This window comes from Morus notabilis, unplaced genomic scaffold (genome assembly GCF_000414095.1).
Source record: "Morus notabilis unplaced genomic scaffold, ASM41409v2 Scaffold193, whole genome shotgun sequence".
Lineage (NCBI taxonomy): Eukaryota > Viridiplantae > Streptophyta > Magnoliopsida > Rosales > Moraceae > Morus > Morus notabilis.
In genome coordinates this window covers 13,728-33,422 of record NW_010357324.1, presented here as the reverse complement: position 1 = coordinate 33,422, position 19,695 = coordinate 13,728, and the positions used below count along the sequence as shown (strand labels likewise).

Here is a 19,695-nt window from a genome sequence, read left to right as displayed (position 1 = left end):
ACAGATCAAGCAAAAACAAATTCATCAAGGATGTTCCCCTTTCCCCTGCCTCCCCAAGGTCGAATCAAAGTATGTACAGAAACAAGAAATAAAAATGGAGGCGAAATACTTGTTTCGGTTTCTGAAGAAGAACAAGCAAAAACAACTATTCTGATTTTTGAATCCGAAATACCTAAAATCCAAGACGAGAAAAGAAAAGTTATGGAAAAGAAAAAAAAGTAAGTAAACTGAACGAATGGGGAAGAAATGAACGAACGGGGATGGGTTTTACTGTGACCCTGTTTGCTTGCAGCGGAGAAACAAGCGGCGAGTGGAGAGGAACGGTGGTGAGTGGAGAGGAACAGTGGCGAGTGGAGAGAAAAGAAGAAAAAGAGAAAGAAGAAGAAATGAGAAGCGGCAGTGGTCTAGTGGACTGAGATCAGGCGGTGGTCCAAGGAACAGGACTGAGAAGCGGCGGAGAGGAGAGTTGATAGAGAGTGGAGAAGAGAAGAAGGGTTTTGCTGCCTCTCCTTCGAATGTGGGTGGCTGGGGAGATAAAAATTAGGCTAGGGTTAGAAGATGAATAATATATTAATATTGAAACATTTTTATTTTTTAACTTAGGTAATAAACGGGTTGTATAATCGTGTTATCAAAATATGACACGTTTAATAAACGGGTTATCGCATGTCAATTCTGGGTTGGCGGGTCAACCTGAAAATGATACGTTATTTAATCGTGTTACACGGGTTCGACCTGATTTTGACCCGAACCTATTTATGATAAATCTAAACCCACTAATTTCGTGCGAGTTTCGAGTCGTGTCACTACCCAGATTGTCAGCCCTAATATAAACCTTCATGTTGATCACCCCTGCCAATCATCTTCCTGTTGTGTTGATCCTGAATTATGAAGTGATCAAGAAAGAAACTAACGGTGAGCAGAGAATCAATAGCAAGAGCACTAACAGAAAGCAGATTGAAGTGGAACTGAGGAACAAATAACACGTTTCTGAGAATCAAATAAGATGCTAACTGTACATCCCCTGATAAGCAAACAAATATTTTGACGTTGTTGGGCAAAGTGACAGTGGAACTCATCATAGGTTTCATAAAAAGGAACATGTTGGTATTGGAACAGATATTTCGTGACGCACCATAATCAACAATCCACCACTGCGTAGAAGAAAAAGCAGAGTTAATCGAAACAGAAGATCAAATACCTGTTGTGTAGGATGTAGAAGGGGTCTCTTTTGGATCATTGGTCTGGACAGATGAAATCAGATGATTGGAAAGAATTGACATCAGTTGTTGATATCTTAAGAAAACCTTCAACACTGCCATCGGCTTGACTCATTTTGTCATCAGAAACAACCTGATCAGAGACTTGATTAATAGCCACATTTTGTGATTTCTGTTTCGGCTTATATCCAGGAGGGTAACCGTGACGTTTGTAACATTTCTCGATCGTGTGGCCATGAAAATTACGGTGAGTGCAAAATGGACGTTCTTTCTTCTGACCTTTTTTTTTGCTGAAGGCTGAGCAGTAGAACCAGGTAGGTTGGAACCATTATTTCGAACAAGAAAGGCCAGTCCATTTGTAGGATCAACTCCCCCTAAAACATGATGAGGAGAAGAAACATTCACGCCCATCAAAAATGACCTACACCATTTTTCCTTTCCTTAAAGAAACTACGCACCAAAGGAAAATCTCTCTTCATAATAATTTCTGTATAACTGTGAACAATTTTTAAGTAAATATTTGAATTTACACCCGAATAAAATTTAACTCAATTTTCTTGGAATTTACCAAAACTTCATGAAGCCAGATTTTTCCTCTCTTTCTTTACTAATTTTTAAGTCCATAATTCAGTCTAAGAATCTAATATACGCGTTTGATTGTGTCTTTTCTAAAATAAGTAATACATTAATTACCTTTTTTCCCCCCTTCTTTTAGAATCATGTTGGAGATCTCTCTCAATTTCTCTCTGTCTTTATCTTATACAACCTGCCACTATATTTTTCCTTCTTTTTTTTTTTCTTTTTTCTTTTAAAATTTTTGTTTCCTCTACATGAGAGGGAAGGACTTTTTGTCTCCCTCTCCTCTCGACAAGTTCTCATTTAAAAACTTTTCTTCCTTTTTTGTTGTCGACTTTGTTCCTAAATCAAACCCACTTGGCTCATCACAACGCCCAATCATATATACTATATATATATATATATTTTGAAAGTTATATATATATATGTATATAATTATCTCATCATAACCTTTTCTTCTTATAATCCAAAAAAAAAAAAAAATCAGAGTCTTGTCTATAAGAACCTAGAAAACAACCATTTCGTTCTTCCCCCTCTATCAACTCCGTATGAACTCCCTCCTCATGAAATGAGGTAAAAAAAAAAAAAAATCTTTGTTTTCTTATTATTGTTTCTTTCCAAAATTTCTCCTTTGTTCTTCTCTCATTAGAAATTATTTTCCGTCATGATTACCGGTAAGGACATCTACGACGTCTTAGCGGCCATAGTGCCGCTATACGTTGCGATGATCTTAGCCTACGGTTCGGTCCGGTGGTGGAAGATCTTCACCCCGGACCAATGCTCCGGCATTAACCGTTTCGTTGCGGTCTTCGCCGTCCCTCTTCTCTCCTTCCATTTTATCTCCTCCAACAACCCTTACGCGATGAATTACCACTTCATCGCGGCCGATTCGCTGCAAAAAGTGGTCATTCTCGTCGCTTTGTTCCTTTGGAACACGTTCACAAAGCGCGGAAACCTAGAGTGGACAATCACCCTCTTTTCTCTCTCCACCCTCCCAAACACCCTCGTCATGGGAATCCCTCTCCTTAAGGCCATGTATGGCGATTTTTCGGGCACTCTAATGGTCCAAATCGTCGTCCTACAAAGCGTCATTTGGTACACTCTCATGCTCTTCATGTTCGAATACCGCGGCGCCAAGCTCCTCATCTCGGAGCAGTTCCCGGAGACGGCGGGGTCGATAACCTCGTTCCGAGTGGACTCTGACGTCGTCTCTCTGAACGGGAGGGATCCGCTCCAGACCGAAGCGGAGATCGGCGACGACGGGAAGCTCCACGTGGTGGTGAGGCGGTCGGCGTCGTCGTCGGTGGTGTCATCCTTCAACAAGTCGCAACTAGGGTTTAGCTCGATGACCCCTAGGGCATCGAATCTCACCGGAGTCGAGATCTACTCGGTGCAATCCTCCCGGGAGCCGACGCCGAGGGCGTCGAGCTTCAACCAGACTGACTTCTACGCCATGTTCGCCGGAAGCAAGGCGCCGAGCCCTAAGCACGGCTACACCAACAGCGTCCAGGGCGGTTTCGGCGACGTCTACTCGCTGCAGTCGTCGAAAGGGGCGACGCCGAGGACGTCGAATTTCGAAGAGGAGGTGATGATGAAGATGCAAGGGAAGAAGAGGGGAGGGCGGAGCATGAGTGGCGAGCTCTTTAACGGCGGTTTGGCGCCGTCGTACCCGCCTCCGAATCCGATGTTTTCGGGTTCAAGCACAAGTGGAGGACACAAGAAGAAAGAGAGTAATAGTAGTGTTGGCAATGTTACTGTTAATGGCGGTGGTTCTGGGGCTAATAAGGAGCTTCATATGTTTGTTTGGAGTTCAAGTGCTTCTCCGGTTTCAGAAGGAAATCTTAGACACGCAGTTAACAGAGCTGCTAATTCCACCGATGTTGGGGCTATTGATCCTTCCAAATTACAACATGAAAAAGGTAATTAAGAAACTTAATTATCACTTATCAGATTTGTTTATTTTATATAATTAGAAATTTTAGTGCTAAACTAATACATAAGTAGTTTTGTATGATATTTACGTGGATTCCATTTTAAAATTTGTGTTAGGGAATTAATATATAAACTTTAGAGATTTTTATGTGTAACTTGTAAGCAAGTGAAAAAAATTGGTTAAAAAAAACTAATAATACGAAAATGATTGCTTTTCATTTTAATGATATTTATCCATATAATAGTTTAACCATATTCTATTATATTTTACGGAATATTTATTCACTGATTATAATGAATATTACTAAATTTAATTAGTTAGCTAGATATAAAGTATTTTATGAAGACTGCATGTGTAGCTTTCCGTGTAGCAATTTAATTGGTGAGTTTTAGACGCTATTGCATGTGAAAAATACCAGTGGTCAAACTGTACATTTGTCTCTTTTTTTACTTTTTTTTATATGAGTGTACATTTGTCTCCTTTTATTATTATTATTATTATTATTATTATTATTATTATTATTATTATTATTATTATTATTTATATGAGTGTAGATTTGTCTGTATTTTAGCGATCATTTGCATGAAATCTGACATATACATGGATACATGCATGTCCTAACTTTTTTGTCATATTAATTGGTCATAGAAGTTCTCACTAACCATGTTCTTAATAAAAGATTTAAATTAATCTTAGATAATTTACTACAAATGGTTATTTTAGTGATAAAAATGTCTCTCTTTCTTTTTTTCTTTTTTTTTTTTCTGAGAATGTGCCTAATGTTCGATACTTTAAAGTCTTATTTTAGAATCTTTGCCTGATCAAATATGTTGTGCAACATTGTTGTGTGGCGGTGTGAGTGAAAATTGAACCCATTTTTCTAATAAAATTGGGTTAGATTATTTCCGTTCTATTAAAAAGTCTTGAAATTCAAAAATAATAAATGGGATTAAAGGCGGGATAACAAAATGATCTCTTTTTTCATGAGAAATAAAAATCTTAGAAATGTAATTTCTTTTTTTTTTTTTTTTCTAAATTGTTATTGTGATCATCCTGAACATTCACAGGCATGCAAGAGTTCAATGAGAATATGAGCCCTGCAGGGAAGATGGTTGGATCAGATCAAAGGGATCATCTGACGGACACAGATCATCATCAAGAAGGATCAAACAATAGTAATATCAATAATAGTAAGTTCCCAATGGGATCTTCACCTTACACGTGCCAAAAGAAGGTTGACGTGGCAGAAGGAGAAATAGGGCAAAAGAAGCAACAAATGCCACCTGCAAGTGTCATGACAAGACTCATACTTATTATGGTTTGGAGAAAGCTAATAAGAAATCCCAACACTTACTCAAGTCTCTTTGGCCTAGCTTGGTCCCTCATCTCATTCAAGTAATTAATAATTATTTTTTATTTTTATTTTTTGGAATATATTTCGGGAATTCTAAATGTTAGATTAGATCAAAATCTCGTTAAAAAATTTAAAAAAATGTAAAATTGATGAAATCTAATAGAAAATTAACGGTTCAAAACATAATTTTATTAACGAGGTATTTTTAATCCCTATCGTAGAATTCTCTATTAAATAATTACCCGATATTAATATCTAGTTTTTCTCTCTCACTACTTCATAGATCTCTTAATCATTAAACATTTACAACAATTGATTAAATCCTAATAACTAGTTTATCTTTGCATAATTATGTTGGCAGGTGGGACATCAAGATGCCCACAATTGTAAGTGGATCTATTTCAATATTGTCTGATGCTGGTCTTGGAATGGCTATGTTCAGTTTAGGTACATATACATGATCCTTATTATTATATAGATATATATATATACATGTTTTATTGAATTTGAAGTCAACCCAAATGAAATTAATTTAATTATTGGGCACTATATTTTTCTGATTATTAATAATATATATGTATTTATATATATATATATATATATATAATTTGGTGCAGGTTTGTTCATGGCATTACAACCAAAGATCATAGCATGTGGAAAATCCGTGGCGACATTTTCAATGGCTGTTAGGTTCTTGACAGGCCCGGCAGTCATTGCAGCAACCTCTATTGTCATTGGTCTTCGTGGAGTTCTTTTGCATGTTGCCATTGTTCAGGTTAATTAATTCAAATTCACTTTGCTAATTATTATTAATATTTCTTTTAATTAATTAAAATATTCCATAATATTCTTGCATGAGATGACTTTGTTTTTTGGCCTTATTAGACGGTGGAAGAAAAATAGTTGTAGCTTTTGTTCAACTTTTGACTTATCATCTCCAAAAGCCAAACCTTTTTCTCACCGTCACCTAAAACACTAAAATCTAAAGTAACTTTTCGAAAGACATTCTAAACGATAAACATGACTTAGTTGGATGTCAGACGGTTTTAAAAAATTATGTAATTGATAAAAAAATATATATAATAAATTAATAAAATTAAATTCTCATCACCTTATATTATTAAATTTTTATATTCGATAAGTAACTGACGAAAAAAACTTAACGTGTATTTAAAAAAAAAATTCACGTTATAATTTAAATTATGATTCATAATTTATTATAATATTTTTTCTTATAAAAAATATTCATAAAATAAAAATAATTTTAAATTATAATTTTAAATTTATGAACCCAAACTTTTACTAAACATTCGTTCATATATATACATATTCAATACGGTTGTGTTGAACAACATTGCTGGTACATGCATATCTTTCAACAGTAAAGCATCGTTCCTCAATATTTGAACCAATAATTATTTCTCTTTCTACTGTATAGTCCAAACTACTGACTTGCCAAGTACTATAAATTTCCTTCCGTCCTTTTCAAATCTCAATGGAATCAGTCAAACAAAAAAAATTCAGATTTTGACACTTTTTATATAGAAGTTTGAGAAGTAAATCAATCACTAAAATCAGTATAATTTATATGGAATTTCTCTAGTAATTTTTCTTTTTTAAGAATATTAGTATATTTTATTTATTAATTGTTAGATTTGTATTACTTTTTTAATATGATTTAATCTTTGATCATATTTAATATAAATTTGATGACTGATTAACATATAACACTAATATTATTAAAAAAGATAAAACATGAGAGAAATCTCTAATTTATAAGAAATTTAATTATTATGATCATCTGCATGCAGGCTGCTCTTCCACAAGGAATCGTTCCGTTTGTATTTGCAAAGGAATACAATGTCCATCCAGACATACTTAGCACTGCGTAAGTTCTACTAAAAATATTGAAGTAAACATAAGAACCAAATAAAGAATTTTTGGTAAAATTTTCTTAAGAAAAACTTTTCTCAGATGGTATGATTTCATATTATTAGATTTTCATTAAATTTTATTAAGTGTACAATGTTTTATGGGTTTTTTTTTTTTTGGATAAAGGGTTCAAATCCTTTTGATTACCATATCTTACATCAAAAACTTTGAAAAGATTTAAGTTTAAAATCAAAAAAATTTATTTCTACCTAAATATACTATCGATAATTCTAATAAAAGTATAATGTGATTTGACGTTCAAAACACACAATTTTAAATGATTGGTGTTATACGTCTCGACGTGATCCACCTGTTGTGAGTGGTGGGGTTGTGAAAAAGGTTTTTTAGTTTGAATACAAGATTTTCGTAGTTGAAGTTTCAAAAGAAATGAAAATAAGGGAGTTTTTTTGATTGTTTCTGAAAAAATAAATTATCAATAGTCTTTTATTTATCAACCGTTTAATTTGTATTAAAATTTATTTATTTAGTATATTTTTTTAATCTTGCGTGATTTTGATAATATCTAACCTTACTAGAAAAGGTCCTTGAAAACAATTATTAATATTAAATTAGAAGAGAATCTCACATTCTAATTAATACATTTTTGTTGCAATGATTTTGATGCAGGGTCATTTTCGGAATGCTAGTCGCCTTGCCCATAACAATACTCTACTATGTGCTTTTTGGGCTGTAGTACTTCTTTCTGGGAAATCGTAGTGAAACATATAAAAACTGTATATCCAAGTCAGTCTTAGTTGGATGTATTAAAAAAGGAAAAAAAAAAAAAAAATGTTCTCAATGAAAAGAACCAAAATAATATAAGCCTTTGGATTCAGTGCCATCAAGCAAATTATATGGCCTTGAGCATGTGACCCTTTTAGGGATCTCCATATACTATCTTCTTTAGATATCTTAGTTCATAAGTTGTATTAGTATTAAGTTTTTTTTTTTAATTTTTTTTTAATTTTTTTTTTCTATTTACCAGTTAGAAATATTATTAGAATAGACCCCAGATAAATTCAATGAATGTACGGTCCAATTTTTATATGTATTTTTTTTTTTTGCTGCAATTTTTATATGTATTTGTTACACCAAAATCAATGTAGTTCTTTTTACTTAATTTTGACTCCAAAGCCATTTGGTATTTATCCTAATTAACTTGATTGTTACATGTGGATGCGGCCTCGTTCATTTCACCGATTCAAGTTTTCAGTTTTAGATTTTTAGAGTAAAAAGCACTCAGAAAATGTCACATCTAACTTTTTCTGCTACAGTGAAAAGCTCTCAAAAAATGTCACATCTCAACTCGAATTAAAAACTCGAATCTGCGAAGTGAACGAGGTCTTTGTATTCATATTTGTTGGGATTTGGGAAGAAGATTTTAAGCTTATTTCTTTGAAGCTTGTGAAATATATCATTGACTTGTATGGCTAAAGATTCTACGCAGAATTTTGACCTATATACAGCATACACACTGTATTTTCATGAACGGAGCTAGATGGTATTACATTTTCCATTCTTTTAAAAGTCAGCATGTTTTCTTATTAAATTTGACCCCCATAAAAATTGAGAGAAATTATTTTATTCCCCTCAAATCTACATATACTTTAATTATCCCCCACAAAAGTTGAGGAGAACCATTTTAATCCCAACCCATATCTACATTAATAAATTAACATATGATCCGATAAAAAGATTAAATAAATCAATTATGCGAAAAAAAAACAATTGAGCCCAGCCGACAACAAATTCTAGCTCCCTAATTTACACCTTTTTACAACTAGCAAAAAGGGAGAGAGTAATATTTGTGTCCTATTTTCTACTTCCTTTTCTTTTGAGTGGAGAAAAACAAAAGGAATATTGCAATTCAAAATCGTTTAAGGGCTATAAAAGCTTGTAGAACCGTCTCTTCTGTCTCCTTTTCTTGTTTCTATTCATTATCACTCCAATAATATCATGCCACGTGAATTATAAATATTACTTTAATTAAAGTTTTGTATCACATTAATTAAAATATTATAGTGATTAAAATATTTTAATTGATGTGATATAATTTTACCGAAGAGAGACGAAAGAGGATACAAATAAAGAGACATATGAGTTCAATTCCTTGAGGAATCAAAAAGTTTGAGAACAAATTGCATACGTGATCCATTTTTACACATTATGGTGTGTATAAAGTTTGTCGTTTTGTATTTTCTTTGTATATATGTATACCTACATTGTTTGTATATGAAATTAACTGAAGTTGGTTATTGGCCTCACCGGCTAACCGAGTCGGCTGTGAAGGACATCCGGGTTAATTTCATAGTCAAAACCAACCAAACCACAATATTCTTTGCATTCAATATTTTTTATTTTCATCTCGTTATTTACCATCAATACATGTGAGTGGATTCATATTTGACTGTCAACACTTCTTAAGATGTAAATCAAAATGGGAAAGGCATGAGAAAGTACTCTATCTTCTTTTTTTAGAAGACAATGTTAGAGTACTATCTAATAAAAGGAACATCATGACAAACTTTTCATAAAAACAATTCAAATCTCGGCTAAAACTTTTTTATTACAATATTTTCTTTCACTAAAATTTAAATTTAACTTTTCTATTATATTATTTTTGGTAAAGTCTCCAATCCAGTATTAGATTAAAGCAGCACATATATATTTAAAAAAAAAACATGTATATTTTCTCTTCGGTACATGTGTATATCCTTTAAAAATATGTATATATATGTTTAGACAAATTATAAGTGTCTCTTCACATTATACATATTTTAAAAAGAAATATACATATACCGAAAATAAAATATACATGTTTTTAAAAAAAATATACATGTGCCGCTCTAATTAGATTGAAGACAATTTCCTATTTTTTTCTCAAATATAAAATTCAATGTAAGAGTACTGTCAAATAAAGGGCACATCATGACAAGCAGTTCTTAAAAACGATTTAAATCACAGCACAGACTTTTTTATTATAATATTTTTTGATTAAAATTAAAATTTAATTTTATTATTTTAATATTTTTTGTTCACCGTACAATTACTTAAGTGCTGAACTTGAAAATCCAAAATCATTGTGCAAATGTTGCTGTATATACTTAAAAGGCTTGTACCATGTGATGCAAGGGAAAAAGTTAAAACTTGCTAGTGTCAATTATTTATTTCCGCTCCTTTTCAGATATTGGTACTTGACAGAATTTGACGTTAGTTTATATATTTGTCCATTTTATCTACAATCAGACAAAATGTACTTTGTATGGTAGCCCTGCCCTTCTGTTAATCATCTGCATCCATGTTTTGGGAGGTATTAAATACGTTTGAGACATTCACACACACATATATACATTTAAATATATTATGGCATTGTTCATTTTGACCGATTTAAATTTTTAATTTTAAATTTTTACAGTTAAAAATTTTTAAAAAATATCACATTTAATTTTTTCTGTTACAGTTAAAAGCTCTTAGAAAATGTCACATCTCAGTTTGAATTAAAAACTTAAATTCGCGAAGCAAACGAGACATATATATGTATGCTTATGTATCATTCATTCTTCCTTAATTAGGAAAACCCCCTCCCAAAAGGACATATTTATAATGTGCAATTGATAAGAAAGATGCGATAAAAAAAATTTTAACTTAAAACTTTACTCAAAAATCCATCTCAAACACTCTTAACAAATTTCTTACGAATTCGTAGGCGCACACCTAACAAATAAGCTCATACACTTTTTTAAGGCCGAAATAATAAATAATATAAACTACTTTGAGTTTAAATATGCTCCTCCATCAATAATAAAATTTATACACAATCGAATTATAATTAACTATATATTGAGTCTTTACAAGAGCAAGGTCATTCGCCAGCTCAAACCGATAATAATGGCGTCTTACAATATTTGAAAGATATTATAATTACATGGTCCTCATTTTGAAACGTGTGTGACTGATCAAAAGTTTTCTTATACATTATTAATTGCACAATATTCCCCAGCAGAAATTAGAGGTTCCTATTTTTCATTTCATTATCAAAAAAAATAATGACAGTATAGAATCTCTAATACAATTCGTTAGGTCGGTCTCCAATATTAATCGAAAAACAACTCATCAATACTAAAAATTATCTTCCATATAATCAAAAGAATGATTGATAATTTGTTGACTTTGATTATATTATATTTAAGATAGTGATCTAGCCAACTAAATTAAAAGAATCAAAGCCGTTAGAAGACAAATGTGTAAAAAAAAAAAAAAAAAAATCCAATCACGAATTCCCCAAATAATATATAGATAGATGAAAGTTTTCAATTGATTTATACGAGTGATTGCGAATAAATTAATTGTGTGCGACTGAAACATGACAAAAAGTACCATTTGGATTAGATTAAAACAACACATATGCCTCGGTTTCTCCCATCACCTCCATATAATGATTCTGCCAGAACTAACTAGCTAGCATATGCATGAATATGTCTCTTAACATTAATATGAAAAATATATAGGATTCATATATGCATACATTTCGTTTTTGGTAGAGAGAAATGTTATTTGGGAGAGATCTTCTCAAAGTGGATTATTCATATACCCCGTCCATTACAACGATCCCAACTCAAAGTCATGACTTTTTACGCAAGGGACGGACTTACCATCCCGTCAAACTCTCGATCGGGTCGTGAATTCACACGTAAATTACGCATATATTAATGTCACATATTGTATATGGTAATAACTTACTCCAACTTTTAATTTATGAGGTCGAACATTTGAATTCTTTCACTTCTTACTAAAAGAAAATTAACATAATAAAAATGCATATATGTTAACATTCTAATCACAAATTCTTCGAGAATCATGTATAGAATTCGAGTCTCTTATCGTCCAATTAGGTTATTATTATATATTGAAATGACACACACACTTATATATAAAATCATTCAACGGTTAATATATGTCAATTTAATTTAAGACACAAATTTTCATCTAACGTTTATAGGACTTTTATGCAGCAATTTGTTACAAATTTTCATTATTATGTGGAATTGCTTAGAACGGGAAAAATAGAGAGTTGAGAGAGTCCAAGGGGGATCTATCACGTGGGAAGTGAAAAGGGCATTTTCCTATGCTTTTCTAGATTAAGTTTCGATTTGAAATCTATTTTATTAGTACTTCACATGATGATATTGTAAAGATCTTGTCCTCTCCTAGACATTTCTTCCAACAAAACAAAAGGAGTTGCAGAGTTTATGTAAACTCTAGGCCCGACACCAATATTCATCAAGAACTCTTGCCCATGTGAGTTCCTTTATAGTTATATTTTTATTTTTGGAGAGTTTCTCTCATAGCCCTTGAAACAACGAACTGTTGGCAGTTCTTTGTTTTTTTTAGCTGTCATATCTATATAAAAATCTGTCTGTTATGCATATTTTTTCAATTTAATATAATTTTGACCAGATGATCTAACGGTAAAAAAATAAGACAATTGATAAAGCGAACTACCGCAAAAACTCTCTAATTTTTTATTTTTAGTTTATTTATTTATTTATTTATTTTGCGTTTTATATTACCCCATTAAGCGTTCCAACTTCAAAGATTCAGCGAGAGCTTATTTAAACTATGGATCATGAGGGTTATTAAAGAGAAGTTTTTGGTCGATCCATAGATCACAAATTAGATGTGATATTAGATCTTGTGAAGTTCCAAGCATTTTTGAATTACTAATAAAGCTAAGACTGTAACTGTTACTATTGATAAAATATTTGGAGCAGAGAAAGTGAACAACCATAAAAATAAGAATACGGTCAAAAACCCATAAGGAAAAGAGATCACTGTGGTATTAAGAAATAAAAACGAGCCTCTAGAATTTTCTAAACTTTCTCTCCAATTCAGCTCTTAAAAGTGTGAATCAACCTAAATTAATTCTTAAAAAATCACCCCCTTTATATTGGAATTCAATTAGGAAAACGCATTAGAAACTAAAAGAGAATTATAAAGTATGTAAGCTCACATAACTCAATACTTATCCGAATAAATTAGAGACAACTAAAAGATGAACTCGAGATATTTCCAAACATGTCTCTTTTTAAGCCACAATTTTGCTAAATAACTCTGATTTTACTAAACTAATGCCTTGTTCATTTCACCGATTCGAGTTTTCAGTTTTAGGTTTCTACAGTAAAAAGTTCTCAGAAAATGTCACATCTAACTTTTTCTGCTACAGTAAAAAGCTCTTAGAAAATGTCACATCTCAGTTCGAATTGAAAACTTGAATCCGCGAAGTGAACGAGGCCTAAGAGTATGTTATAGCTAAAAACAGGTAAATCACTGATTGTCACTGTTCATCTTCTTGTGCAAAAAGCTGATGAAAGGTGAGGGTCGATCATTTTAGATGAACCTAAAATCAAATTAACTCTAAACAGTTTTTTTTTTTTTTTTTTGCCCCCCTTAAATTCTTAGGTAGGACGAGTTTTCAATAATTATGCGTAACTATTGATGGGTAAATATTCAAATAACTAGTTTCATTAATTATCATAAATTTTTTTTGATCAACTATCTAATTTATTACAACCGTCAGATTAATATTTTAAGACTAAAATAACGATATCTATTGATGGATATATATTCAAATAATCATTAAAACTACACCATTCTTTGGTAAATATTGGAAAAAGTTAAATTAACAAATGAAATAACTGATTTAACTAAATCAACCGAGAAAATTAGCCGAAACCACTCGTATTCAAACCACAAAAAATTGACTCAGCCGAACATGTTCGAGCCCTTAGCTTTGGATAAGTCATTAACATGACGGATGGACATATTTATTAGGATTAATGTAACACCATGTTTGGCACTACCTAAGGTTTAATCATTTGATAAATGTGATTTATAAATTTTACTAGTGTATTATTGAATGTGATTTTAACTTTTAGGAATATATATATATATATATATAAAAGTTGAATCACATCAATAAAATTTATTTTGGAGTGTCCCCCCGAAGGGTCATCTTTTTGGCCCTACGGGTATGTCAAGTTTTAAAAAGCGTCCAATTTAAATTTCATTGCTGAAAAAGTTATGTCGTTTTTTAACAGTGAGTCGTTTAGGCCGCACGTATAGAATTATAGCCTGTTGCTTAGCAAATTAATTGCGGGTCCCACACGTTTGAACACCAATTCTTTTTGGTTCCCTTCTTTATCTTTCTGTTGATAAATAAATTTACAAAGGATCAAAGGTTGAGATCACAAAATGGTTTGCGTTTTGAAATGTGTATCCAAAAATAATAAATATGTATGCTAGGAACATTTGCAGTAATCTTTCAAGTCACAACATGCAAATTTTGGCCTGGTTCGTTTCATCTATTTGAATTTTTAGTTTAAAATTCTTACAGTTAAAAATTCTCAAAAAAATGTCAAATCTAACTTTTTTATTACAATTTAAAGCTCTTAAAAAATGTCACATCTCAGCTCGAATTAAAAAGTCGAATCCGCGAAGGGAACGAAATCTACTAACTTTGGGACATGACCCCAATATCAACTTTATAGGTTCATTCTCTCGTGTGGAAAGGATTCCTCTGTGAAGTTATGGGAAGTTGGAATTGGCAGATTGGTCAAGCAATACCCGGGAGCTACACAAACACAGTCGCGTTGTCAGGTACAAAAACAACCTTGTGTTGAGGACTTGTGCCCTATTTTTTTTTTTTTTTGTTCTGTTTTTTTTTTTGCCCTTTTTTTTTTTTTTTTTTTTTTTTTTTTTTTTTTTTTTTTTTTTTTTCCCGGCTTGTTTTCCTTGGCTATTTGGAAGGCGGAAGCGCTCTGTTCTTTCTGGGCAAGAAAATATGATCAAGAATTTTCGCGGGAAGTGGTGTGCAATTAAATTGTTCTTGGGAAATTTTGGCATAGGATTTAGGAGTAAGAGCTTTTGACAATCTCACCACATTGTTGTCTATAATCTGCTTTCAAGTTAGAAACAGTAAAGTTACTTTTCCTGCACGAATTTGGCCACACAGTTCTTATATCACATTGTTGGCTATTTTCATGTACTTTTCCTTTTGGACACTCGGTTCTTATTCAAGCCATTAAGTGACGATCAGGCAGACAAATCAAAAGTACTTTCCTGTAGGAATTTAAGCAACTGAGGATGAGAATTTTATGATCTTAAATTCTTAATAGATATTTCTTAAATTTTAGAAATTTCTTCTTGACATTTCTTAATAGATATTCCCAAAGAGAAGCTTCAAAATCCGTTGGCTCTCTTTTTCTTTCTTTTCTTGGAACGACTCTAGGTTTATTAGGTTCATACTTTTTTATTTGCAGGCTGTTTTCAATCATACTGAAGACTTTGTACTATGCATAGATGGGCTAAACAACGAGGTTTGTTAAGCTTCTTGTTCTAAGTTCTGATCCAACTGTCAATGGCAATGTTTAAATTTGCAACTGACTGTCGTTTGTACTAAGCAGATTGTTGTGTGGGACGCTTTGACGGCAGAGAAGGTTGCAAGGTGGCCTTCCAACCATGCCGGTGCTCCTCGTTGGCTCGACCGCTCACCAATGGAGGCAGCATTTGTTTCCTGTGGAACCGACAAGTCAATCCGTTATTGGAAGGAAGCACTCAATCTGCAGATAATAGCTTTTCTTAGTTCATCTTTTGATTTAGGATTTAACGATATCTTATGCCTGTAACCTTTCAAAATTTCTGAGGTTTTTTCTCTTCATCCATTTTTTGTTTTGCTGTTATACATTTAAATTATCGTCAATTTTTGAGAACTTATGACACTATGGAGAATATATGCAGAAAATATAAAACAATGTAATAAATAGTAAATTTTAAAACTATTTGAAGTAAAATATAACCGCGGCATGCTTTTCGCCCAAGTAATTCTCAACTCCCAATAATATATTCGATAAAGGTCACGCCTCTCAGGCTAACACGCACCGTCCTCAAAAGGGTAAAGGCATCATATTCCAAACTTGAAAAGAAGACAAGTTACGCTTACGGGTTGCCATTACTTAATGAAAGTTTCAACAAAATTTTTGCTATTGAAATGGCCATTTTTCTTGCCTGCTTTAGTAAAACCTCCAATGAGCACATCGATAATTCAAATCCTACTTATACTTCTTTGGGATTTCTTTTCCTTTTAATTTTTTTTTTCTTTTCATTATCCAAGTTTTACTACTTCTAACATGTTTCATGTTTGAATGCGAAGCATAGAACTTCACCCCCCGGCGAATTGAAAAGCATTTTTTTTTTTTTTTTTTTTTTTTTTTCCCGGCTTGTTTTCCTTGGCTATTTGGAAGGCGGAAGCGCTCTGTTCTTTCTGGGCAAGAAAATATGATCAAGAATTTTCGCGGGAAGTGGTGTGCAATTAAATTGTTCTTGGGAAATTTTGGCATAGGATTTAGGAGTAAGAGCTTTTGACAATCTCACCACATTGTTGTCTATAATCTGCTTTCAAGTTAGAAACAGTAAAGTTACTTTTCCTGCACGAATTTGGCCACACAGTTCTTATATCACATTGTTGGCTACTTTCATGTACTTTTCCTTTTGGACACTCGGTTCTTATTCAAGCCATTAAGTGACGATCAGGCAGACAAATCAAAAGTACTTTCCTGTAGGAATTTAAGCAACTGAGGATGAGAATTTTATGATCTTAAATTCTTAATAGATATTTCTTAAATTTTAGAAATTTCTTCTTGACATTTCTTAATAGATATTCCCAAAAAGAAGCTTCAAAATCCGTTTAGCTCTCTTTTTCTTTCTTTTCTTGGAACGACTCTGTAGGTTTATTAGGTTCATACTTTTTTATTTGCAGGCTGTTTTCAATCATACTGAAGACTTTGTACTATGCATAGATGGGCTAAACAACGAGGTTTGTTAAGCTTCTTGTTCTAAGTTCTGATCCAACTGTCAATGGCAATGTTTAAATTTGCAACTGACTGTCGTTTGTACTAAGCAGATTGTTGTGTGGGACGCTTTGACGGCAGAGAAGGTTGCAAGGTGGCCTTCCAACCATGCCGGTGCTCCTCGTTGGCTCGACCGCTCACCAATGGAGGCAGCATTTGTTTCCTGTGGAACCGACAAGTCAATCCGTTATTGGAAGGAAGCACTCAATCTGCAGATAATAGCTTTTCTTAGTTCATCTTTTGATTTAGGATTTAACGATATCTTATGCCTGTAACCTTTCAAAATTTCTGAGGTTTTTTCTCTTCATCCATTTTTTGTTTTGCTGTTATACATTTAAATTATCGTCAATTTTTGAGAACTTATGACACTATGGAGAATATATGCAGAAAATATAAAACAATGTAATAAATAGTAAATTTTAAAACTATTTGAAGTAAAATATAACCGCGGCATGCTTTTCGCCCAAGTAATTCTCAACTCCCAATAATATATTCGATAAAGGTCACGCCTCTCAGGCTAACACGCACCGTCCTCAAAAGGGTAAAGGCATCATATTCCAAACTTGAAAAGAAGACAAGTTACGCTTACGGGTTGCCATTACTTAATGAAAGTTTCAACAAAATTTTTGCTATTGAAATGGCCATTTTTCTTGCCTGCTTTAGTAAAACCTCCAATGAGCACATCGATAATTCAAATCCTACTTATACTTCTTTGGGATTTCTTTTCCTTTTAATTTTTTTTTTCTTTTCATTATCCAAGTTTTACTACTTCTAACATGTTTCATGTTTGAATGCGAAGCATAGAACTTCACCCCCCGGCGAATTGAAAAGCATGTTTGTACAGCGATAAGGGGAAAAAAAGTCAATATGAAAATAAACAGATTAGATCATAATTTGAAATTCACTATACTATACATTTCATGAAAAAAGGAGTTGAACTGCTGTAGATTAAGGGCATATTTACATGTCATCAGCGGAAAAATGAGTGTTTCCCTTCTATTCCATTCATGTGTATACTCACTAAAATACAATCATATTTGCAATCCCTAATATTTAAGCATTCATTTGAACTATTTCACATAAAAAAAAAGTATGCACTTGCATCAAATATTTTGTTCCTCTCTATTCCTCTTCCCTTTTAAACCTTTTGCCTTTCTGATTGGAATATCCATTACAAATAGGTAAACAAAAGTGGTGATGATATTGCACAATTCTGAAATCCTAGAAGCCATGAATTAGAGCAGTTCAAAAGTATAGCTAATAGAAATGGAGATTGTATCTCCTTGTATCTCCTCATAACCATGTATTATCACAAATTCACAATGCCCACTTCATTATTAGAGGCAAATCCCACCTAATTGCATTCGTTAGTACTTAAGAGAAATGCTAACATCACTTTTTATGTCACTCACTCTTGCTGCATTCACTGTCCGACGTTTACGTGTCAAACAGTGAATGCAGAGTCACAAAGAGTGACATAAATTGTGTTGCTATAGTTAATAGCCCTTTTAGATCATAAGCTAAACCCCCAAAAGGGTACTAAGTTGAACAAAATGCAAGCTTAAAAAGAGAGAAATCAACTTCAACACTAATCACTAATCACAAAGTTCCTTTGCTCTAAGAATTAATGTACCAGCTGAGTGTCAAAATCCTAAACAAAAAGATCACTTTATTTTCTTTGGTTTCTCTGTTGGACTTGGTGAAGTAATTTTACTTCTAATTACTAATAACCAATACTAGAAAACAAGAAGAAACACATAAAGGTTACATATCATCAAAAAACAAGTTGATCAAAATTCAATTGAAGTCAAAACTTCAATAAATAACCCAATCATACCCTTTCACTCGGATCAATATGCTCGGCGCGTCATTTTCTTCGGTTTCTTCACGAAACTCAATCGAATCTGCTTGAGGCGCCTCCTCTTCCTGGCCATCTTCTCCGGCAGCGTCTCCCTCTTCTTCTCCTTCTTCACAGCCTTAACTTTCTTCTTCAAGTACCTAGGGTCCACGGGATACTCCTTTTGCGTCACCGGAACGCCTCGTTTCTTAGCCCCATTGAAAAGGGCATTGGCCTTATCAACTCGGTTATGAGCACACAACTTTTCCATCAAAAGCTCGTAAGTCTTGACCCCCGGCTCACACCCGTCTTTCTTCATCTTCTGGAAAACGCTCAGCGCGTGATCGATCCTCTCGATCCCGCACAAGATCTTCAAGAAGCCATAATAAGCCTTCTTATCAAGCTTATCGCCATAACCCGCGGATTTCATCCTATCAATCATTTCATCGCCTTCTCCAACCCTCGCCGCCTGGTACAAACTCCTGATCAAAACAAGAAACGTTTCCTCATTCGGATAACATCCCCACTCTCCCATTCTCTCAAACACCTTCAAGGCTTCCTCAGTCTTCCTAATCTTACACAAATTGTTGATCAACACATTGAAAGTCTCCACATTTCTCGGAACTCCATAAGTATCCATGTCCACCAACACATTCTCGGCCTCCGATTGTAGCCGAAAAGGATCCTTTTTCCGGCAGAGCTTACATACGCAATCGAGAATCGCGTTGAACGCCATTGTTCCGAGCTCGAATCCTCCTCTGTACATCTCTCCGGCCAATCGATTCGCTTCATCAAGCTTCCCATCGACGCACCATCCTATGATCAGCAAATCACAAATTCTCTCGCCGGGAAAAATCTCGTTCGCCAAGCTCTTCACCATCTTCTCCGCGTAGCTCGCGAAGCCGTTCTCGCAGAGCTTCTCGACGACGACAGTGCGC

At 33.4% G+C, this 19,695-nt stretch overlaps 3 protein-coding genes across 3 annotated transcripts; 2 read left to right on the top strand and 1 right to left on the bottom strand.

Annotated features, from left to right (window-relative positions):
• The first annotated feature begins 2,372 nt into the window (after positions 1 to 2,372).
• LOC21399861 (auxin efflux carrier component 2) lies at positions 2,373 to 7,727 on the top strand. Its single transcript, XM_024168396.1, has 6 exons — positions 2,373 to 3,715; positions 4,797 to 5,124; positions 5,445 to 5,530; positions 5,701 to 5,858; positions 6,895 to 6,971; positions 7,643 to 7,727. Exons 1-6 carry the CDS (start codon positions 2,461 to 2,463, stop codon positions 7,707 to 7,709), a joined length of 1,971 nt encoding a protein of 656 aa, XP_024024164.1. The 5' UTR covers positions 2,373 to 2,460; the 3' UTR covers positions 7,710 to 7,727.
• A 6,579-nt stretch (positions 7,728 to 14,306) lies between these two features.
• LOC112092423 (cleavage stimulation factor subunit 50-like) lies at positions 14,307 to 17,195 on the top strand. The gene is made up of 6 exons (XM_024168547.1): positions 14,307 to 14,365; positions 14,563 to 14,671; positions 15,334 to 15,390; positions 15,478 to 15,582; positions 16,830 to 16,886; positions 16,974 to 17,195. The coding sequence occupies exons 1-6, from the start codon at positions 14,307 to 14,309 to the stop codon at positions 17,193 to 17,195; spliced, it is 609 nt and encodes a 202-aa protein (XP_024024315.1).
• LOC112092418 (pentatricopeptide repeat-containing protein PNM1, mitochondrial-like) lies at positions 16,804 to 19,691 on the bottom strand (the record flags this gene model as incomplete). The annotated part of the gene is made up of 2 exons (XM_024168540.1): positions 16,804 to 17,083; positions 18,758 to 19,691. A coding segment is annotated over one exon (921 nt), but the record flags the coding sequence as incomplete, so codon positions are not given.
• Between the last annotated feature and the right edge of the window lie 4 nt (positions 19,692 to 19,695).